General features: G+C 40.4%; 1 protein-coding gene across 1 annotated transcript; it reads left to right on the forward strand.

Moving 5' to 3' along the window:
* The first annotated feature begins 3,538 nt into the window (after positions 1 to 3,538).
* On the forward strand, positions 3,539 to 22,502 carry col1a2 (collagen, type I, alpha 2). Its single transcript, XM_042012014.1, has 50 exons — positions 3,539 to 3,729; positions 5,510 to 5,514; positions 6,690 to 6,725; positions 7,157 to 7,240; positions 7,737 to 7,793; positions 8,072 to 8,116; positions 8,212 to 8,265; positions 8,399 to 8,452; positions 8,557 to 8,610; positions 8,716 to 8,769; positions 9,299 to 9,352; positions 9,525 to 9,569; positions 9,695 to 9,793; positions 9,934 to 9,987; positions 10,251 to 10,349; positions 10,693 to 10,737; positions 11,135 to 11,233; positions 11,328 to 11,381; positions 11,480 to 11,587; positions 11,679 to 11,732; positions 11,812 to 11,910; positions 12,206 to 12,259; positions 12,400 to 12,498; positions 12,582 to 12,635; positions 12,753 to 12,806; positions 12,960 to 13,013; positions 13,158 to 13,211; positions 13,324 to 13,368; positions 13,588 to 13,686; positions 13,771 to 13,878; positions 13,975 to 14,028; positions 14,144 to 14,197; positions 16,254 to 16,307; positions 16,458 to 16,511; positions 16,641 to 16,748; positions 16,948 to 17,001; positions 17,397 to 17,450; positions 17,537 to 17,698; positions 17,851 to 17,958; positions 18,099 to 18,206; positions 18,940 to 18,993; positions 19,082 to 19,189; positions 19,301 to 19,354; positions 19,505 to 19,612; positions 19,740 to 19,793; positions 20,027 to 20,134; positions 20,275 to 20,518; positions 20,689 to 20,873; positions 20,982 to 21,224; positions 21,429 to 22,502. Exons 1-50 carry the CDS (start codon positions 3,660 to 3,662, stop codon positions 21,573 to 21,575), a joined length of 4,059 nt encoding a protein of 1,352 aa, XP_041867948.1. The 5' UTR covers positions 3,539 to 3,659; the 3' UTR covers positions 21,576 to 22,502.
* The last annotated feature ends 1,079 nt before the right edge of the window (positions 22,503 to 23,581 follow it).

Here is a 23,581-nt window from a genome sequence, read left to right on the forward strand (position 1 = left end):
GCTTTAGTCACAAGACCCTACCAGCAACTTTACTGTGAGGGTTTAAGAACACAGTGGAAGACAGTCAGGTTGCCAGATTGTGCTTTGCTAGCTCCAGCTTCCACATGAACTTAAGTGTCATGATATAATTTGTACAGCCAGGTGATGAACGATTGAAGCCATTCACTCATAAAACCTTGCAAGATGCCGTTAATTAACTTTTTAATAATTGAATGCGTAACATTTCTTTCCTGATGGGACATCGGCTCATCAGCATCATATTCAACGGCAAACAAATTTCACTCCAGAAGATGAATTAGCATCAGTTAGTTCATAGTTTGCCCATAAAGACTCAAAAAATTGTAATGTTACTAAATTTGACCATACTCACCTCCTGAATAAGTCCCAACTTTCCTGTCATTACCTGATTGTATATTGACTTGGCAATACCATGCTGATCATATTAATTCATGTGTGATATCAACAAAATTCTTTTGACCAAAAACATGAGGAGTAAGGGGGGTAGTGGGTGGTTATAATTACATAGCTAGGGTTTGAAAAGTGCCTGTTGTTATCAGGTCATATATTTTAATACTTATTTGTTGTCTCATCATTTGACATTAACCCTCCCCATACGAATCCACCACCTGCGATTTGTTGCCAAGATTTTAATCAAATGGATCTCCTCAACAGCTTGTTATCAAGTTCTGCCCAACCCTGTTAAAAAAAAACATCAGTCGGAGTCAAGTGTGTTGAAGCAAAAGACATCAACCATTTCTAAAGTCGGCAGGGAAGCAGCCCTGAAGGACTGGAAGTGGACATCCCTACTGGAGGGACTTATGTTTATCTAAGCCTGGATGTCATGAATACATTTGCAAGATGCAACAGAAATTTCTCCATTAAAATGTTTAATTTCCAACTCCAATTAATAATCCTGCAGAGAACATTTGTGTGCAGTATATTAAAATATTTTATCTAATGTTTCACAGCTTGCTTCCAGTACATCACTTGAAGTGTTAGATCTGATACAAAGCCATGAGCTGTCGTGATAACATCAGATATACTCTGAGATTTTGCTTTCAGACATTAAAAAATAATCCATTTCTAACTTCATAGCAGAATGCAACGGTATATCTGATGCTATCATTGCTCTGCATCAAGATAATCTCATGGATTTTGTGCTGTTGTTCCTGCCTGATGGGTATGCAGCCACCTCTGACAGAAAACAATCTCTAGCCAGTCATATTTACCTCAACTTTACCCCCCTGCTCTACGGACAAAAGCTTAATAAAAGAAATAAACTTTTAGGGAAGTGATTTCTGTTTTGTAGACTTCAACTTAAAAGTTAGGAAAACACTACAATAGTGGGATTTGCTTTCCACTTTTTGAAACCTTTCGATAAGCACATTTGGGTCAGTTTTAGCTGCAAAGTTAAGAGATAGCCTGAATCAGCTGCTGGCCCCCAGTAGGAAATGTCTTCATCCCCAGGTTAGTCATATAATCTTAATAAAAGAGAGGTGGGTTCCCTTATAGATTAATCCTAATTAAAGCATGTGTACACAGCTACTGGAGAACTGTGTCATCAGCAGCTAGTATCAATCAACTATACCATGTCCAAAATTGAAATAGTTTGTTTTTAACTTTTTATAATTATCAGTTAAATATTGGAAAAAAAAGGTCTTAAAGATGTCGGTATTTCACAGAGCAAATCTCAAAACTGGCTGTTTTTAGTGGAATCTCACTGGAAAGAGGGAGAAAATCTTGGTGATGTGGAGCTTTGCAGCCATCTTTAATTCTCTTCGCTGCCTGTCTGATCCTCTCCAGCTACTTGAAGGCTTCAGCTCCTCAGCAAACATGAGAATGTAGCTCTGCAGTGAGTGGGAGCTCTGCCATCTTTAAAACACATTTCATTTCTCCTGCTCCACCTCTTCTTTTTTTTCTTTCTCTCTCCCTCTAATGTATCGCTCTAGTCTGACTCAGAAAAAAAATTGGTGAAATTGTTGGGAGTGTCCACCAATTACTTTGCTTCTGGTGAAGAAGAATAGGAAAGATAACAGACCTAGAGCTTTAGAGTTATTTAAGATGGATGTATAGAATGGTTCAGAACAGAAAAGGGATGTAAACCTTTCAATAGTGCTCAAAACTAAAATGTGCATTTACAACTGTTTGTTGAGTAGGTAGAGCTGTAATTCATATAAATAATTAAAAAGGACAATATGATTTTAGTTAATTAACATCATTTAGACTCTAGATTCCTATCAGCAAGGTGTGCCACAAAGTTATTGCTAAAGCAGAATAAAAACATGTGAGAAATGTGCTTTTTAAAGTACAGAACAGGCTTTAAAGAAGACAGTAATGGTGATTTCTTTCCCCCTTATGTATGTTAAGACATTACAGCATAGTAGAACACACAGATACGTAATTTTAATGTGCTTTGGTCCTACTGATTGATTTGATTGATTGATAATTAAAGATGCCTTTGTTGAATGTTAAATTGTTGTACATGCCTTTTGGACTCAAGCCTGCATTTGTCCAATTTTGCACACAAGAATGGACAGTGATTGGGTGATAAAAGGTGATATGCCCCAGGCTGAAAGTTGTTGAAGTAGTAGTAGAGTAGATGACATGCCTGGTCATGTGGGCAGGTAAGAGCTGCTCAAAGAGAAAGCTGGAGAGGTTGGAACTATAGATCTCTCCTCACACCTGCCTTCTGACAGTCTGAAACTCTCATAGTATTGTGCTTGATAGACTTTTGTTGAGTAAATGCTAACTGCTTTTGGCTAACTAGAAGGTAAAATAGTCAGGAATTAACATGGAAACTCTTATGAAGCATGATGGAATTTTCAGGGAATGCTTGGTCCATGTGTTCTGCAACTGTGTGGGAAAAATGACTAATTTATTTGGCAGTTTGAAGAATATGGCTGGTAGACACAACACAAGACAAAACAGAAAAACTGACAATGGCAATGGAAAACCCAGCCTCTGGCAGCTTATTTCTTTAGTAAATCCGTGCGTTAAAAAGTTCATTCCATTCAAACCCACCAGACTGGATTATCGATAATTAGACAGAAAATTCTAACCCTCTATTAAAGTTATATGACCTATAAAATCCAGTGCAGAAAAGAAAGACCCAGGACCTCTTGGTGCCAAATAATGCCCACCGACGCGCACCAAAAAAAAAAAAAAAAAAAAGACAAAATTTTACGCATATAATTGAACCCGCACAGAGCACTGACTCTCCGGATTCACTGCAGCCCATAAGAAGAGAAAAAACGTAGGCCTTCATCTTCCTTTTAAACCTCGACGCTGTCCACGTCCTCAAAAAGAATGGATCTAATTAAACGTTGCACTCGTCATCATCGCCAAAGCTTTGCCAAACGCTGTCTGGTGGAGAGAAGGCAGGGAGATGTAGGACCACATGACTGCCTCCGAACTGCAGAGGGATGGGAGTCAGATTGGGTTTCTCCTCTCCCATTGGCTGGTGGGCTGACTTTTGACACGCAGACCAGGGACCCTCCTGCCATATAAATAGGCCTGATAGAACTTTATTATTCTAGCATCACGGCAGCAGGTTTCTGCTTAGTTTGGAGTTACTCGTGTCACCACAACTGTATGCCTGCTTGAAGGTGGTTTAAAAACAGGGGCTCAGCGGCACAAGGAGTCTGCATGTCCGCTTAGACATGCTCAGCTTTGTGGATACCCGGATTCTGTTGCTGCTTGCAGTAACATCATACCTAGCATCATGTCAATGTAAGTTTGAATGTCTGCTCTTTCTCTGTGATGGATATTTTCCCCATTGCTTGAGGATCCTTTCGCTTGGCTTTTGCTTGGGACTTACATGATGGCCAACCTGAAGACAGCTCTAAGCACTGCTGAATAAAACTCAATGGATTGAGCTCAAGCAGAGGATTCTTCACTTTTTTCCAAGGATACAATTTATGATGATTAGTTTCCGAGAGGGAGAAGTTGCGCTGCTGAAAAAAAAGAAAGAAAGAAAAAAACTTTTTTGCTTTGAGGGAGACTTTTATCTTATATGCTTATGGTCTTAGTTTAATAGTAACTTTTAATGCACGCAGAGTTATTTAGATGACCTAAATTTGTAATTTTTATAGAGGTAGGATAAAAAGCTTTGTGGGGCGTTGTACACATTGTTCCATCCAGACGTCCAGGGAATCAAACTTTGTTTTATGAGGATGCAGTGTCTCCCCCTGGTGGCCATGAATGCAAACATCTACTTGGCATCAATTTTAATTTCTTTCTAATTAAAACGCACACATCTCTCTTAATAATAATCATTTTTAAAAGGACATTACGCTAAATTAGAGAAAAGTCCATTTAAATGTGTAGTTTAAAGCATTGTTTGTATTTTTTATATTATATGTTAGTATAGCTGAACATTTTTCAAACCAAAGAGCAATTAAAAGTTAACACTCCAGTTTATACAGTTAAGTTAAAGCTTAACAAAAAAAAAGTTTAACAAAAAGAAATACAGAAATAACTAGACTTACATCAATTTGATCAACCAGGGAGTTGCACCACCCTGTGGACACGATGGGACATAACATGTCATGGGTTCACAGGGAGGTCCCAACTGTGCAAAAACCCAGCCATGGCCTGCTGGTCCAGCAGCATCTGAGGCAGGTGATTCTAACCTGCAACACAACAGAAGTCAGATGTGAGCATCAGCCCCCCCCCCCCCCCCACAGCAGAAAACTCTCATTATGATTTAGCAAAACTCTTATATTTAAACAGCTCTATCATAACAGGCTCATTGTGCCAGCAGTGTAGCCAAAGTAGTACAGTATCAAAAGCAGGTGCCATCAGGAATTATCTACAACTTTTCTTGTTTCTACCAGCAGGCCAACTATTCACGCCCAAAGGTGTAAATGATCTGTTCAGGCCTGTCAGCAACTGGAGCCTTAATGCCTGGAATGCTGGAACACCACGATCCACATCCATTACAGAGTTAGACAATCAGATGAGAGTTACAGTGATTCACAAGCTGTGCAAAGTAGACATGGCCCTCAGCTACATTTTAAGCTAAGGTGTGTTCGACTGCAAGCAGGATGATGTTAAATGATATATGAGAAAAGTAGTGGTTTTAAAGTCTTCAGTGTGTTAAATGGTGATGAGGAATTTATTCCAAATTTCCAGAAACAGGCAATGACTGAGGTTTAAAATGGTTGATTTATAGCCTTCAGAACACAAATAGACCAGCTTTGAGTTTCACATCAAATACAAAATCCCTGCAGTTTGTTGCTGCATGATTTACTAAAGTCACCAGCATTTTTAATTTCCTTTATTAAATTTCCCTAATTAAAAGCAGTCAACCTGCAACCACAATGTTGGCTTTTGCAGGCTTTTTTTTTTCTTCTTCTTCTTTTTTTACCAAGCAAAGGACAATATGACATTGAACAAGAGTTTTGATGGATGGAAAAGTTTTATGTTCTAACGGAGTATTCCCTTTTCTCTCCCTGTCCTCCTCCTCTGCCTCTTCCATCTCATCATCATCATTTCTACAATGTCACAGTGACGGTTAGTATTCCTGCATGCTACCATGAAAGCAATATACTTTAAAAAGAATATTACCTTGTCAAGTCGCCTGTATTGTTTTCCAAAACCTGTGAAACATCCCAGAAAAGAAGGCCTTGATTATTCTTTACCAATCTCAACCATGGCAGAGCATTTCATTGAGGGATTTCTTTCTCTGAAGTGAGTTATTTTGTACAGTTTTCTCCCTTCCTGTTCATGAGTAGGTGAGGGTCCTATTGGCTAAAGACTGTGTCAATGAAAGCTAAAACCACATTGCTGAGGCACCCGTGGGGCCTGGCACAAAGGATCCTTTCTGAGGACAGCAGAGAGGGGGCAGAGGGAGGTTTGCCCCTAAGAGCTGACTTTGGATCAGTTTGGAGTTCTCATCTGCTCCTTGATTTGGATAGATTTAAACATAAAACTGGTCTCAGACCTGTGAGTCAAGACTAAAATTTTTAACTTGGATTAAAATACAGACATGTTTAAAAAAAAGAAAGAAAGAAAGTAAAAAGAAAACAGGAAATAATTATTGCTTTGAAATAGCTTGTACACAGACTGTCCAAAATCAGACATCTGTTGATCAGCTTGGTGTTTGCAGCCTGAGCAGCAGCATTTAAAGATGCACCATGGTGTGTCAGGATGTCACCTGTCCCTTGCACTGATGTGCTCTGACTGCCAAGAGATTGTTGAGTTTGGTTTGGGATTATCTTTATCATGTTGCCTTTCTGCAGCTCTGTCACATGTTGATTATTCATACCACATGCACCTTGTTTCCACTGGATAGCCTGCATCTTCATGAGCCTGCTTTATATATATTATCATTGTCAGAGAATTGTTAATTATTATTATTGCTATTTTATCTTTTTCTTCATTGCAACTCATAATTATGCATGAGACAAGGAATCAACTAGCTTTACCAGTTTATTATAATCTTTTATTAATTTATTATTCGTCTTCTTTTCTACTCAGGAAAAGGTCAAGGTTACAAACTAATGTTTAATGCCTGATGGGTGGCGTTAAAGAAACATGAAACATTGTTTAGATAAGAAACGGTGAATACGACAGGAATGGCTTGTTTTGCTAAAGTGACTGTTTGAAGCTGACATGTTGCTTAAAGTAATAAAAACTGAGCCATCTGCTGTATGTTGTGGTCTAACTGAGTGATTTCTGTGGTGCAGGGTCCCAGAGGAGACAAAGGACCTCGAGGTGATAGGGTAAGCTGAAGTGCAACTCTGCTGCTTTTGATCTTACAAGCAAATGTGGAATTACAGTATTCAAGAAGTGATGTTTACAAAGCATCTTTGGCAAAGTGTTTGCTGATGTCATCTGACCTGTCAACCTCTACTGGCCACACCCCTTTAGTTTATACCATCTGTAGCATATCGCTGTTGGTGACTAAAACCATTTTAAAGGTTATTTACAGCTTTTATGAAACTAAGCCTACTTACTTACAGAAACGTACATTGTAATCCAGCACTGGTTCAGCTTTTTCTTTATTTCTTTATCTGAAGTAAAACGTATGAGTATTCGTTACAGATGAGCATTTTAGCTCTTGCAGGACTTGTACAATTCGTCCTTAAACTATCATCACTGGCTGTACTTTAAATTGCACCATTTTCTCACTCATGCCATCTGTCTTTTCCAGGGTCCTCCTGGCCCTCGTGGAATGGATGGCACACCCGGACTCCCTGGCCCCTCTGGCCCCCCTGGCCCCCCTGGACTTGGAGGAGTAAGTCTACTGTTCATACCCCTTCAAATAAACATTATTCTTTGGTAATCTTTCTTAAGAAATGGTGATTTAAAGGGCTGTATTGGCTCTGAAATGAGTATTTATTACCCTGTAAGCTGTGTAGTGAGAGGCAGCAAAAAAGGCCTAAATCTCACCTCAAGTCAATATAAAGGTCCAATAGAACACATACCTGGTTTTATTTATTGAACTCTGTTGACCTCATTGCCTCAGTAACAAGTTAATCTTTTAACCTTTTATTGAATGACGCACAACTTTGTCACTTGTATACCATTTAAATTTAATTCTAGCCTTAGAAAACTGTTTCAGAGAAATTTCATATGATTGTGTGTTTTTCCTGGACCAGATCTACTATGATCATTGTTAGTGATTCATTATGTTTGAACTTGATAAATGCTTTACTTGTCTACGTGTCCATATATATTAGTTCAATAGACCCACTCAGATGTAAATAAATGTATTTAATCCTGTTCCACAGAACTTTGCTGCTCAGTATGATGGTGCAAAAGCCCCCGATCCCGGCCCTGGACCCCCGGTGAGGACCCTTCTTCAGTGTTCTTCTATCTAAATACGATGACGCCATGACACACTTTTCCACACAGCCAGAATGATCCATAGCTAGCCGTATCAGTTATTTATATTATCACCTATTCCATAATAACTATGGTGTATGGATCATTTTTGGATATGTCTCACATTAAAGGTCCACATTTGATACAGCAAAACAAAACATAACAATAAAGGTATTTCAGACTTAGACGATTGATTTCTAACTTTTTGGTTTTTTTTTTTTTGTTTTGTTTTGTTTTTTAGGGTATGATGGGACCCAGAGGCCAACCCGGACTTCCTGGGGCCCCTGTAAGTGCAAGACCTGCTAAAATTCAACCTATATATGATCCTGTTAAATTGTCAGTACATTTTGACTAATGGCTGGACCACCTCTCATTCATTAGGGACCTCAGGGACACACAGGACACGCTGGTGAGCCTGGTGAGCCTGGACAGACTGTAAGTATCCTCAACTCTCCTGTTTATCATGTTTTGTTTTTTTGTTAGTTTGTTTGTTTTGTTTTTGTTTTTTTTAAATAGTGATTTAGCATCACTGCAGATGCCAACTTGATGTTTTGACTCTCTTTCCAAGGGTTCCGTTGGAGCTCGTGGCCCCCCAGGACCTCCTGGCAAAACAGGAGAAGATGTATGTATGCCCTTTTCATATCATTTTTTTTTTTTTTTCTAAACTCATTTTCTTTTTTTATTAGTTAAATATCAAATGTTTAAGTCTCTTCTGTTGACTCACAGGGTAACAATGGCAGACCTGGCAAGCCCGGAGACAGAGGTACCCCCGGCCCTCAGGTAAGATATTTTCGCCAAGACATGAGAATCATACACGCTCTGCTATCAGACAGTTTTATTCCATTTGTGGCATGTTTATAATATATTTTTATCTTTGAATCACAGGGTGCTCGTGGATTCCCCGGAACCCCTGGACTTCCAGGAATGAAGGGACACAGAGTGAGTGTGTTGACCTGAACTTCACCTTCTCCTCCTCTCCTTCTTGCTTACCTGAGTCCATCCAGCTTGGGGAAAAAAATCCCCCAAAGCAGAATGCAGTTGAGGAATGGGCATACCTTTTTTTTACAGAGGATCATGCCCCTTAATGAGCACCACTGGGAGTGATTACAGAGCTATCGTCCCTCTTTTATTTATTTTTTATTTATTTATTACTGGATTGCCTTAAAGGAACAAGCTTCTATGAGTGGTGTTGAAAGCAACTTCTATATTAAAGCCAGAAGTAAAGCTTCCTGTGAAACAATATTAAAGGGCAGAAAAGCATCTTTAATATCTCATATGAGGTTTTAAATGTTCTTTCTCGTACATGGATAAAACATGTTTTATTTATCACTTTAGACCCTGAGTTTTTTCTATAACTTGGATCCCATTTCTACTCTCTTTTTCTCTGTTTATCACCATTTTATTAAACATTCTCTTATGTATTCCCTTAGAACTGATCTTTCAGCATAACTGTTCTTCTGCATTTTAGGGTTACACTGGTTTGGATGGACGTAAAGGAGAGCCTGGTGCTGCTGGCGCCAAGGTAAAACCCCATCTAACCTCCATGTAATTGCTTCAGCAAGTATTTACAGTTTCTTTCACTAATTTAATGTGCGAGTCTCCATCTTTATGTAGATTTCACTGCTTCACATGCAAAAATGTGATCCAAAGACAAGTGGATATTTTACTGTACATTTGTCTTGCCTCTCCAACAGGGTGAGTCTGGTTCCCACGGAGCTCCTGGAAGTCCTGGACTGGCGGTAAGTTTGATTTTTTATACTGAATTTTCCTTACAACTGTTCCCATCGTTCACTAACATTCTCACCTAGTGTTAAATTATGGGAACATAGCATTGCAGTGAAGGTAATGTATTTCTTGTATTCAGGGATCACGTGGTCTGGCTGGTGAGAGAGGTCGTCCTGGCCCTGCTGGCCCTGCTGGTGCTCGTGGTGCTGATGGTAACGTTGGACCTGCTGGTCCTGCTGTGAGTAAAATTTTAATTTAGGTTTCTATATGTAAATTGTGAAAACTAATGACAAACTGAAGCTGCACTGGCATCAGACTAACCTGATATGAACTTGTTGACATGTACCCTAACATCACTTTTGCTCCTCTTTAATATAGGGACCCTTGGGTGCTGCTGGTCCCCCAGGCTTCCCCGGTGGCCCCGGCCCTAAGGTGAGTGTAATTATTCCTGTTGCATCCTTTTACAAAGACCTTCATGTTTGGGTTCACATTAAAAAGCCAACCATGATGTCCAAAAACTTGAATAAATCACCAGTTACTTCTTACACCGTATCCTCAAGGGAAAGAACTTGTTAACATTCAGCATTTATTTATCACATTTAATTTCTAATTTCTGCTCTCAACTCCCAACATCAATAACTTCCATGTAATTCTTGTGCATTGTTTGATTGTGGGTGTATTTTTGTCATTAACAGGGAGAGATTGGAACCTCTGGAGCCACTGGCCCATCTGGACCTCAGGGAGCTAGAGGAGAGCCTGGACCCAATGGTGCTGTTGGCCCTGTTGGACCCCCTGTAAGTACACAAATATGCCTATTTTCTTCCCATAGCATTTGTGTGATTCTGAAGAAGATGGCTGCAGTGCTCAAGACCAGTATGATCAACTGCAGAACTCTTTCACTGCCTCACTGAAGTAACTTAGTTCTGTGGAAAAGCTCTACTTATATTGTAATATTTACATTTAATATTCTATTGTTGAAACAAAAAGAAAACAAAAATAAAAAATCCAAATGGCCTTTTCTAATCCAAGTTTTTCACCAATAAATCTGTTCTATATGCATTTTTTATGTGATTATTTTAAATGGATTACATATTTGAATCATTTTTATTCTTCTGATTTATTGTGATTTTCCTGCAGGGTAACCCCGGTGCTAATGGTCTGAATGGACCCAAGGGAGCTGCTGTAAGTATCCAAGTTGTAATAGAAGTCACTATAACACACAAGTAAAAACCATTTAGCAGCAGGACCATGCCTAGTGTGATGCCCACACCAGTCAAGGATAGCTTAGACATCAGATACACAAACCTAACTAATGTTTGGGGTCACAAAGTGGCATAAAGTGGAAAACATTTGGCACCCTTGACTCGAATATCCACAAGCCAGAGGTTATGCAGATGTGTACAGATATAAACACCTGCCCAACCAAAGTTGATTCACCAAACAGTAGAAGCATCTTTTGCCCTATGACACATAAACACACAGATGTGGACCCAAACCAGCTTTGCTCTTAAAGATGGCATGATTTTTTCTTTTGATAATTTATCTGTCATGCTGACCTGTTGTCATATCTGTTTCTCAGGGTCTCCCTGGTGCTGCTGGAGCTCCTGGCTTCCCTGGAGCAAGAGGAGGACCTGGACCTCAGGGACCTCAGGGTGCTGCTGGACCAAGAGGCCTTGCTGTGAGTAACACAAAAATTAACTCTCAGAGTAATTGAATATGTGATTGCAACTAATATTATTAAGTTGTATGTGTTTACTTTTTATCTAATTTAGGGAGATCCTGGTCCTCAGGGTGTTAAGGGAGATGGTGGTGTCAAGGGAGAGCCTGTAAGTTCATATCCTGAACAATTTAACATTTCGCCAAAATGCATTTGAAAACATTTTCATGCATTTCTGACCTTCATTTCCTCTGTCTCCTTCCTCAGGGTAACTCTGGACCTCAGGGAGCCCCTGGACCTCAAGGTGAGGAGGGCAAAAGAGGACCCACTGGTGAGCTTGGTGCCACTGGACCTGTTGGCAGCCGTGGAGCTAGAGTGAGTACCACTTTATCTTCACAAATGACTCCCCTATAGCATCCACACATGTCACTGGAATCAGCTGTTAACCCCTGTGTGTGTCCTTTAGGGCGCTCCAGGCAGCCGTGGTTTGCCTGGTTCTGAGGGAAGAACCGGTCCCATTGTGAGTATAGCATCCCACTATAGGTAACTTTCAGTCATGTATGGAAATTTTCTTTGCTAAGCTTCTATCCTTCTCACAGGGTATGCCTGGTGCTCGTGGTGCCACTGGTTCTGCTGGACCTCGTGGACCCCCTGGAGATGCCGGCCGTGCTGGTGAGCCTGGCCCAGCTGGTCTCAGGGTGAGTCTGTTGCTAAATGCTGTTTTTGAACTGTAGAAATCCCATAGAAACCTCAACGGAAGGACAGTCTGTTATAAATGGCAACTTTCAACAGTGGTTTCCAAAATGTAGGTCTGGACCCCACTGTGGGTCATGAGAGGGGGTGGGGGTTTTGGAGAAGACGTCCAAAAATCACATTAGATTTATAAAAATAAAATTTTTCTTCATCACTGTGAAAAGAGATTTTAAAGTTGTTCATTTTAAAACAGAAATGAATAATAGCAATTATTGACTGACTGGTGTGTGTTTTCCACAGGGTTTCTCAGGAAGCCCTGGAAGCTCTGGACCCCCAGGAAAAGAGGGACCTGCTGTGAGTATACTTGAATTAAAATCATTTTATTACATACACATGCATGTCCTCTTGTTGGTTTCATTCTCTTTTGTTTTGACCTTAACATTTGCTCAAATAAATATTGGTGACATGATTTCTTGTTTTGCTGCCTGCTCCAGGGTCCTGCTGGGCAAGATGGCCGTGGTGGGCCTCCTGGCCCAAGTGGACCTAGAGGGCCACCTGGAAACATTGGCTTCTCTGGACCCAAAGGACCCTCTGTAAGTAGACATAAAGTGATCATTACAAGTATATCCTATTTTTCTTTAGACTTGGCCTATACCTAACCTGTCTTATACCTTAGGGAGAGCCTGGCAAGCCAGGAGAGAAGGGATCTTCTGGCCCCACTGGACTGAGAGTAAGCCCCCTCAAAAAAAGTCTGACACAACATAATAATATAGTTATCCTTCAAATACTGCCATTTCAGAACTCCTGGGTCATCACTTTTTTCCATTATATCTGTTTTTGTGTTTAGGGAGTGCCTGGACCTGATGGTAACAATGGAGCAACTGGCCCCATGGGACCTGCTGTGAGTGTTCTCGTGTACAAAAGTGGACTTTGAAGATATTTTATATTTTATGTTCATATGGCCGTGATATTCTAAGTCCAACATGTATGACATGATTTTACAGTCCCTGAGCCCTTTTTAATACAGATAACTCCTCTGTCCTTCTTGGTGTAGGGGGGCTCTGGTGAGAAGGGAGAGCAGGGACCTTCTGGAGCTGCTGGCTTCCAGGTTTGGATCCATTTCTAGTCTCTGTCTAGTCAACTGATAAAGAGCAGTTTCACTGAGGGAGATATTTTGCCATTATGTGTTAAAAGTATATTTTACTTTGTTCCTGTTGGTGTCATTGGATCTGATGTCACTATTTTTTTTTAGGGTCTGCCTGGACCTGCTGGACCTGTAGGAGAGGCTGGCAAGCCTGGAGACAGAGTAAGTAATAAAACACAAACTTGAGTTTTTATGACAGTTAACCTACAGAAATAGCAGTTAAATGTAAGTTGTTGTGCAAGACTCCTCTAACCAGCCTGATGTGTGACTGTAGGGTGTCCCAGGAGACCAGGGAGTTTCTGGACCTGCTGGTGCCAAGGTGAGTTCACCTGTTACCTGGAACCAGAATCATAGATCAGTAGTTTGATGAGATTTCAAGCCCAGTTATGTTTTGGGTATTTTATTTAATTTATTTCTCTGTAATGTATTGTAATCCATTTATTCATATATTTTTGTTGAAAAAGAAAACAGAATCTTGTCTCTTTACATAAGTTTCCTTTTGCATATGATGAAAACAAATGTGTGTGTAATCCAACAGGGAGAACGTGGTAACCCAGGTGTTGCTGGATCTGCTGGAGCTCAGGGAGCACTTGGCCCCCGTGGACCTGCTGGAACCCCAGGACCTGATGGTGGCAAGGTATGGCCATGATAAGTTGTGGGAAGCAAAGGTTATAGTGAAAGTGTGGAAAATGTTTAGTAAGTTTTACCTGTCTGTTTTTAGGGAGAGCCTGGTTCTGCTGGAGCTGCTGGTGGTCCTGGACATCAGGGACCTGGTGGCATGCCCGGTGAGCGTGGTGCAGCTGGTGCTCCTGGACCTAAGGGAGAGAAGGTAAATTAAAAAGAGGGGAAAAAAACCAAACACCACCTGCAAAAGAGCTGTTCATTTGCCAGTGCATCTCACAATCTCTTCTTCTTTCTCCTTCAGGGAGAGAATGGACACAGAGGCCCTGATGGAAATCCTGGCAGAGATGGCGCCCGTGTAGGTTTAACTCTCCTGCTACCTTTGTGGAACTTGACATAATAATTCAGCCCATTCACAGAGTTTGATTATTTCAGCATGAACCCTGGCCTTACTGTCTCCTCTTTCTAACTAGGGTCTACCTGGACCTGCTGGACCTCCTGGACCCACTGGAGCCAATGGTGATAAGGTAAACCAATACATAAATTGCCAAAACAAACAAATAAACAAACAAAACAAAACAAATAGGTTAACTGACACTATCTAATGAATGGCACATATGTAGGTGTTGCACTGCAATGTTACAAAATATCAGATGTGATGCACAAAGAGCCTCTGCCATTCACTGTTCAAGATGGAGTCCAGGGAGAACTGAACCACAACAGCAAACCAGCATCAGCAGATGTTGCTGAAATCAAAGTACTGTAGAAATGTAATTGCTGAGTGAACCTGCAACCTAATACTTGTGACCTAATGATACTTCCGTGTAACAGAAATGGCTATTACCCCCAATGTAGTCATATACTGTATGACGCCACAGCCTCAACACTGCCATCTAATGGGCATTTGTGAAGCTGCAGCATCAACTCATCCACAACTTACCCTGAGATTACAGGGGTTTAGATGTTTAAATGATTGTAGTAAACCTATTGTAATACATATTGAAAATATTTGTAAGTCATTTGTTTCAATTTTATAGGAATTTTTATGCCCTTTCAGTAGCATTTAAATATTTGCATTATTTTACAAACTGGACATTAGAGACAACTTACAGGTTTATAACCCATCATGACCAGAGGCTTTGTTTAAGAAGAAGTCTTCTAAAGCCAAAAGGCTTTCTGGCACATGTTGATGCAATATGTGTTGCTCCACACTTATAAGTTAAGAACACAAGTATGCTGCATCAAGTCTTAATGGGTTCAGAAACAAAGGACTGATATTGCCGTATTGCTTGGCTTTTTATTTATTATGTCTAACATTTAAATTCTGCTGTTGTTAGTGTACAAAAGTTAATTGTTAAGTTAATTGTTAGTTAATTAATAGGTTATCAATTAAATAATTTAGAAGGCATTTAATCTATTTTAATTTTTTATTTTCAAGTTTATTTAACAGGGACAAATGCATAAAACATTGCTTATAAAATTACACAAAGTAAATGCCATGCATACAGGTTTCTAGCCAAGTCTAATTTGCAACCGCTGTCCCTGGTTAGACTTTCAAAATAAATATGGACAATTAAAACAATACTGAGTTAAAATACTTAAACTATTAAAAAGGCAGACAATAAGATCAGTGTTTACAATAAAATGTAAGCAGCAAAATGATAGATGGGAAGAAAAAAAAAGGAAAAAGTTTTAAGTGTGTGGATGTGTCTGTGGATGTAAATGCGTGTGTATGTGTGTGTTTGCATGTGTACAGATCACTATGTACATGTATGTTTGACTGGGATCTAAAATGATTGCATTTAATGTTCACAGACTTGTTTCAGTTTCAGCTTGTTAAAAACCTTGAGCTCAGTCAAGTTCTTGAGTTCACATGGAAAAGCTTTCCATAGTTTTAGACCTGAAAAGATGATTGAACAAATGTTGTTTGACGTCTTGCCATAAGAAAGTTTTCACCACTGCACCTCTAGTCTAACCCCATGACTCTGTTTACTCACCATGTAAGATACTATTTCTGGTGCAAGCTTGTTTACACACTAAAAAAATCAGTTTTGTGAACGAGAAATTAACAAAACTGTCAAAACTCAGTAAATTATGTCTCTTCAGGATGAGGCAATAATGCCATCTTACTGATTTTAATGCAGTATTTTTAATGCTTGTTTATACAGTGACCATAATGGTGTAATTGTGTTTTTTTTGGGGGGCCCAAACAGTAACACAGTAAGAGTGCGTTACAAGTGAGAAAATATCATTGTGTGTATAAACTGCTGTGTTGCTTTGAGAGGTACTGTATGTATGGTCTTATTAAATGGAAACAATTTAGGTTTATTTTGACAGTTTTAGAAAGTCTCTTAACATGTTAATCAGGTTTAAGTGGAAAATCAAAAATCACACCTAAAAATTTAAACTCGCTGACTTCTTCTAGCTCCCGTTCATCAAACCTTACTCTGAATTTTTCATTAACTTTCCTTCTGATTGAAAAGGTATTGAGACTCTCTTTTTATAATTCTAAGCCAATCTATCTGACACAGCAGACATTATTACAAAGACTGAGTCATTTTAAGTTCATGTTCTTCCCTTCAGGGTGAAGCTGGTTCCTTTGGACCCTCTGGCCCAGCTGGACCTCGTGGAGGCCCTGTAAGTACCTGTGTATTGCATCCTTTCCAATAACAGATACCGCCTCACCAGTTGAGTCATTATATTATTGTATTTGTCATGTGAGGAGTTTAGCAAAGCCTTTATGTACTGGTTTAGCAGTCTTTTTGACAGACTGCTTGTTACCCACAGGGTGAGCGTGGAGAGGTTGGACCTGCTGGACCCCTTGGATTCTCTGGACCACCTGTAAGCCCACTGCAACCTCGTACCCAGATCACGATTAACACATAAAAATGACCAAAAAGTTTCAGAACACAGCCACACACACAGGCTTGCCCTGATATTGACCCAGTCTTGGATCCCTCCTTTATGCAGGGTGCTGACGGTCAAGCTGGAGCACGAGGCGAGCGTGGGCCTGCTGGAGGAAAGGGAGAGGTTGGCGCCGCTGGTCCTTCTGGACCTGCTGGACAGTCTGGACCCCCTGTAAGTGAACACGTCTTCATACTCTTGCAAATTCTAGTGAAAATATTTTATTTAAAGAGAAGCAGAAAGTTTATCAGACTGAAATCAGATGCTCTGCAATGAAACTTTACACATTAGTATGTACAAAAATATTAAGAATTGTAGTTTATATACTCTAATGATTTCTGAATAATGTTGACGTTCTCTTCTGGGTATCTAGGGTGCTGGTGGCCCTGCTGGACCTACTGGTGCTCGTGGAGACACTGGCCCTGCTGTGAGTACTGAAACATATGTACACAGATGTATGCATACAGTACAACACGTACCTGCCACACAAAAAAACACCTGCAGACCGTCCTGTTAGCTCTGCTGGCCTATCAGTATGTATGAATTAAAATGTTCTTTATGTGACGTAAAGGTTTTTGTTTCAAATAATTTTTTGCTTTAATAAATTATTTTTAATTGACTTTTAGAATCCACATAAAATTATCAAAAGAAGGACTAGTTAGTTAGTTAGTTAGTTAGTTAGTTAGTTAGTTGGATTGGTTGAAATTCATGTTCTATTTCTATTTATTTTTGTTTCTCTTTTTGGTAAAAACACACACAGATGAACACACACCACATTTTATTTCTGACCTCTGTCTAACTTCTGTTTGTATTTCTGGTCAGGGTCTGACTGGTTTCCCTGGTGCTGCTGGTAGAGCTGGTGCTCCTGGACCCTCTGTGAGTACTCGTCTTACATTTACAGTTATTAATAAACACACGTATGATCTCAAAAATAAGCCACTCTCCGGCTCATCCCATCTCAGGGTATTGTTGGACCTCCTGGCCTTTCTGGCCCTGCTGGCAAAGATGGACCCCGTGGCGCCCGTGGTGATACTGGTCCCGCTGGTCCTCCTGGTGAGCAGGGAATGTTTGGACCCCAAGGTCTAGCTGGAGAGAAGGGACCCTCTGGAGAATCTGGCCCTGCTGTAAGTTATATGAGACTATTGAGCACTGAAATTTGGAGAACTGCTTTGTTGCAGCTAGTAAATTCTTTAGTAGAGAACCAAGCATGGACATACAGATCTCCATCCTGCACTCACTGATGTGTGACTGATCAAGAGTTTTTTGTGATTTTTAGGGTCCACCTGGTGCCCCTGGAACCTCTGGTCCTCTTGGACTTCAAGGATTCGTTGGTCTGCCTGGTGCTAGAGGAGATCGTGGTCCATCTGGTGTTGCTGGTAGTGTGGTATGTATAAATTGACACCAAGTGTATCACCTGCTAAAGGTCATGATAAATAATGATTTTATAATTCAAGGAGCAAATTTGAAGACTGGAAAGGATTTAGCTGTATTTGACGCTTGTATTTGATTTTCTTTGCATCATAGGGAGAGCCTGGTAGAGCTGGACCTCCTGGTCCTGCTGGAGCCCGTGGTCCTCCTGGTAACATTGGCATGCCTGGTATGACTGGACCTCAGGGAGAGGCTGGACGTGAGGTAAGGCTTTAACATAACCATTAAATGTAGTGCAAAGATTAGTAATAATGTATCTGAGAAGGTTGCTTTTGAAGCATAGGATTACAGATTATTAGTTAGATTGACCTAAAAGATCTGTAAATGTATTCTCAGGTTTAACATCCAGCATTTCTTTGCTGAATGATTTTTCATGGCTTGTTAACAAGCTTTACACACTAGGATGATATCAGAGGCATTTTCTGATTTTAGAGAAAGAATATAGTTGAGTTTTCTGTACTGAAGCATTTTTATTCAGGCACATCGACATCAGCCTTGACATTGTTGACTGATCACATGCACGGCAAAGTCAAGATTTATAGATCAATGAACCTTCATCTGATGAAACCTGTATGACTGTCCTAGACAAAACAGGGCAAAAATATGCAAAGCACCAAAAATTGTGGGGTTTTTTATGAATAAGATATTTACCAAAAAAAGAACAGTGATATATATGATCCCTTTATAATCAACATTTTGGCTTGTAACTTGTAAAAGGTTACATTTATCTACATGTAACTAGCTACTCAAACATTATGAAGAGACGTGGATGTCCCACTGACATCCATCTGGCTCAAGCAGAATTACTTGATTCAGTATAAATTATTTACTATATATATGGAAAACTTTGCACTGAAAACGATGGAGGCCGAAAAACTTATGTACAACTTAACTTGGAAGCCTGACACAAAGATTTAATTTTTTTTGTCACCGGCAGGGTAACTCTGGTAACGATGGACCCCCTGGCCGTTCTGGTGCTCCTGGACTCAAGGTAATGTCCTCACATAACACTTTTAAAACATGTCTGCATCCGCAATACACTGCTCTGACCTGGACATACACTTTCTCATCATGCTTAGGGAGACCGTGGTGAGCCCGGATCTCCTGGTGGTGCTGGACTTGCTGGCGCCCCAGGACCTGCTGGACCCACTGGAGTTGTTGGCAGACCTGGAAACCGTGGAGAGGCTGTAATTATTTTCAACACTCATTTTCTATTTTTGACTGTTATTATTTGCAGGTTACCTGCATCTTTTTCACCCCTCATCATCTTTTTCTTTTCTTTTTTTTTGTGTCCCTAGGGCTCACATGGTCCCTCTGGTGCTGTTGGCCCCGCTGGAGCTAGAGGTGCCCCTGTAAGTATAATAAACAAGAAGCTGCACTCAGTGGAATTCAGTGACTAAAATCATAGCCGTCCTATGAGTCACATACCTTTTCCATTGTTTGCATGACAGTTGTGTATATGTCAAGCTGATGTTTTTGCCCGTGTGTCTGTGCTGCTGTAGGGACCCGCTGGACCCCGTGGTGAGAAGGGAGGTGCTGGAGATAAGGGAGAGAGAGGCATGAAGGGTCTGCGTGGACATCCAGGTCTCCAAGGAATGCCTGGACCTTCTGTGAGTGGCTGCCACACACAAAAAATAAACACACTACTTCATATGAAAGGACTCCAATATCATTTGTACAAGCAGAATATACAGAGAAGGTTTTAATCATTCATCTCTGTGTTTTCTCTTCTTCCAGGGACCTCCCGGTGACAGTGGACCTTCTGGAGCCGTTGGACCTTCTGGACCCAGAGTGAGTATATCCCTAAATCTTCAGCTCAGAATGGTTTAAGAAAGAAAGAAAGCAGAAGTGATTCCACATGAGCACGTCCCATTCATCAGAAAAGAAAGGATGTAACAGGCTGAAGCAGGCTCATGCTGAAGCTGCAACACTGAAGCACCAAACTAAAGATGTGCTGATCTGTAAATGTATATATTGTGCAATTTCCACAAAAAGGCATTTGACTGTGATGATCTCCACTATAGGGACCTGCTGGACCCCATGGACCTTCTGGTAAGGATGGTAGATCTGGAGCTCACGGTACTATGGGTGCTCCTGGTGCTCGTGGACCCCCTGGATACTCTGGACCAGCTGTAAGCTTGATTTTTTTTTTACATCAACAGCTTCTTTGCTTTTATTTTCATCATTTTGATCATACAGTGTTGTCTGCTCTGAAGAAGGTGCAGCTACAATTATTATCTCCATGTTAATCCACCTGTCATATCCACCTTAGGGTCCTCCTGGAGCTCCTGGTCTGCCCGGACCTCCTGGCCCCTCTGGTGGTGGATATGACGTCTCCGGATACGATGAGTACAGAGCCGATCAGCCCTCTCTGAGAGCCAAGGACTATGAAGTTGATGCCACCATCAAGTCCCTCAACACTCAGATCGAGAACTTGCTCACCCCCGAGGGATCCAGGAAAAACCCTGCCCGCACCTGCCGTGACATCAGGCTTAGCCACCCAGAATGGAGCAGCGGTAAGCTCAACTTTATCTGACAGTTGACGAAAAAGTCCTACATTTTTCAAGATTAAGCTGTCTTTTTGTTGTCTATACTTTTCATTTATTTACTTTAGCCATCTCAAACTGGACCAAGACAAAAATGCAGTCTCTCTATAAGCTGGACTTTCTGTCTTCCTGCTTTGTAGGATTCTACTGGATTGACCCCAACCAGGGTTGCATCAATGATGCCATCAAGGTCTTCTGCGACTTCACCACCCGCGAGACCTGCATCCACGCCCACCCTGAGAGCATCGCCCGCAAGAACTGGTTCAGAAGCACAGAGAGCAAGAAGCACGTCTGGTTCGGAGAAACTATCAACGGCGGTACTGAGGTGAGAGAAGAGGCATATTTTCTCACAAAGACAAATAACCCCAGGATATATCTAGTGTGGTATTTTTCTTTATTTAAAATACTGATTGCTGTTCTTTCTGTCCTGCAGTTTTACTACAACGATGAGACCCTCAGCCCACAGAGCATGGCCACCCAGCTGGCTTTCATGCGCCTGCTTTCCAACCAGGCCAGCCAGAACATCACCTACCACTGCAAGAACAGCGTTGCCTACATGGACGGTGAGAGCGGCAGCCTGAAGAAGGCTGTGGTGCTTCAGGGCTCCAACGACGTGGAGCTCAGGGCCGAGGGCAACAGCCGCTTCACCTTCTCCGTACTGGAGGATGGCTGCACTGTGAGTATAGTTTTGCATCTTTAGTAGCTTTTTTTTTTTTTTGTATTTTCTTTTCTATTCTTCATCATGAAGCAGAAATTATTTAGTTTGTAAGTTGCTAAATTGTATCTTCATGACAGTAATCTGTCTTCTGGCTTTTAATTTGCACTGTCAAGCTTCACTATTCTATTCCAATATTCAATCTTTTTTCCTTTACCCTTGCAGAGACACACTGGTGAGTGGAGCAAGACAGTGATTGAGTACAGAACAAATAAACCATCTCGCCTGCCCATCCTCGACATTGCACCTTTGGACATTGGTGGAGCTGATCAGGAATTTGGTTTGGACATTGGCCCAGTCTGTTTCAAATAAATAGACTCATGATAAATTAACACCAAAAAGAGAGAAAGAACGAAAAAAAGAACACCCCGCCCGAAATCTCTACCCTTCCTTTTGTGATGTTTTTTTTTTTTATACTGAATGCTGATTTCTCCATGCGAATCCACTTGCTTAAGATGGGCAACTATCGGAGAGGACTGAACGGACTAACGGAGCGTTTGTGCAATGCAAATTAATACAGCCACCCAAAGGGACGCGGGATAACACCTTGTTGTGGGACATCATGTCATCTTTTTGTAAAAAATAAAAAGAAGTGTAATAAAAATGCTGAAAGTATGCATCACTTTGTGGTCTTTGTATATCTTCCAAAGAGGAGGTTTGAAACCACAATTTTCAAGAAAAAAGGTTTGAACTACCTCACGCCTGTACTTAAAGAAAATACTATTGACAAAACCTGGGTCCACAACCAAGATGTTAAGACTTCTAATGCTTCAAGCTTTGTCCCATATTGGAAGGTGCTCAGTTACTTGAAGTAGAGATCTATGGTGCTAAGATGCAGCTGTGGAGCAAACCACTTTTTACTGTATTTTTTTGTATTGACCTTTGAGGAGTACTTCCATTTATCCCTCTGATACTCCCCCAATTTAAGTAGGTGGAAAATTTCAAGATCTGATGTCTGGTTTTTGTTTAATTTTATTCCGTTTCTGTTCAGTTTTGTTTTTCCTAGAAGTTTTTTTTTATTTTTATTTTTGTTTTTTCTGCTCAGGCTTTTTCACTCTCCCACTCTGTGTTCATACGGACAGCCCACATTTCACCCAGTTCTGAATGGTTTTTAGGCAGCCTTTCTCTCTCGCAAACAATGACACCACAAAGTCTATTGTACCTATTTTGTATATGTGAGATGTTTAAATAAATTGTGAAAAGTTCTGAAATAAAGCATGTCCAATGTTCCAAAACCCACAACGCAGTGACTTAAGTGCTTTCATGTTTCAATAACACCACTGAAGGTGTGTCACTGTAATTTTTATTTTATCTTTTTTTCTGCTTTGACTTTGGCTGATGATTTATAAGTCATCATTGATTTTAACATCTTCCTATTGTGGAAGCACAGCCATACCTTGATTTGGTTCCCCCTTTACCTTGCCTTTCAACAAGACATCCAATTTTAATGTATAGTAAATTTCTGTTTACACTGTCCATGCCAATGTGTGATTACTAACGTGCATTGTTTCTTGTAAATATGCATCGCCTCATGTTGCTTTTTCTTGCATAATACAGCTTTTGCATCCAAATAAATTTCTGTGGTTTGGATCAAGGCTTGAATTGCAGTGATGGATGAATATAATCATTAGATTAAGTGCAGGAAACGACTCATTCCTGCTAGTTTTATTTATTTCCCTTTGTCAAAAACGATTGGGATTAGTCAGTATGGTGTGTCAAGCGAGCCAGGTTATGTGAAAACTGTAATAACACCTCCACGAGGTCAGCTGAAGCACCTTCTACAACCACTAGAGGGCAGTGTTTTTATCAGCATCTCATATTTACATACAGTACAATAAATCTATGTTTTAAATTCGAGTTGTTGTGCACTTTAAATTTATTTTAAAACAACAGATTGGGCTATTACAAGGTTGGCTACAGCAATACAAAAATACATTTTTAAATTTTTTGTTGTTATTATTTGTCCATCCATTACTTTTCTAAATCTACTTATTCCAACACAGGGTGCTGGAGCCTATCCCTGGGGTTATTAGGTGAGAGGCAGGGTACCCCCTGGATAGGATGCAAGTTTTTTATTTTATTTTTCAGGCTTTGCATATGAAATCCTACTTACAAAAGAATGAAAAATAGTCAGAATTAGCATACTGTTAGCATAGAGCCAGAATAGTAAAACTATCTATATAGTTAACAGATGAGGTCTGATGTAGTCAGATGACAGACATCCAACAACATTCTTTAAGGGTGAGTAAAGGATTCAGTCGAATGTGAAAACTTGACTGACTTGCTCATTGTAAATGGAATTTTTGGCACAGGATCCA

Source organism: Melanotaenia boesemani, chromosome 17, assembly GCF_017639745.1.
Source record: "Melanotaenia boesemani isolate fMelBoe1 chromosome 17, fMelBoe1.pri, whole genome shotgun sequence".
NCBI classification, from domain to species: domain Eukaryota; kingdom Metazoa; phylum Chordata; class Actinopteri; order Atheriniformes; family Melanotaeniidae; genus Melanotaenia; species Melanotaenia boesemani.

Bases quoted from the DNA above. Each gene is read 5' to 3' on its own strand.
- col1a2 (XM_042012014.1), top strand. From the start codon at position 3,660: ATGCTCAGCTTTGTGGATACCCGGATTCTGTTGCTGCTTGCAGTAACA. The intron at 8,266-8,398 runs GTAAGTATCCTC...TCTCTTTCCAAG, and splicing joins CTGGTGAGCCTGGACAGACT to GGTTCCGTTGGAGCTCGTGG. The intron at 11,911-12,205 runs GTGAGTCTGTTG...TGTTTTCCACAG, and splicing joins CTGGCCCAGCTGGTCTCAGG to GGTTTCTCAGGAAGCCCTGG.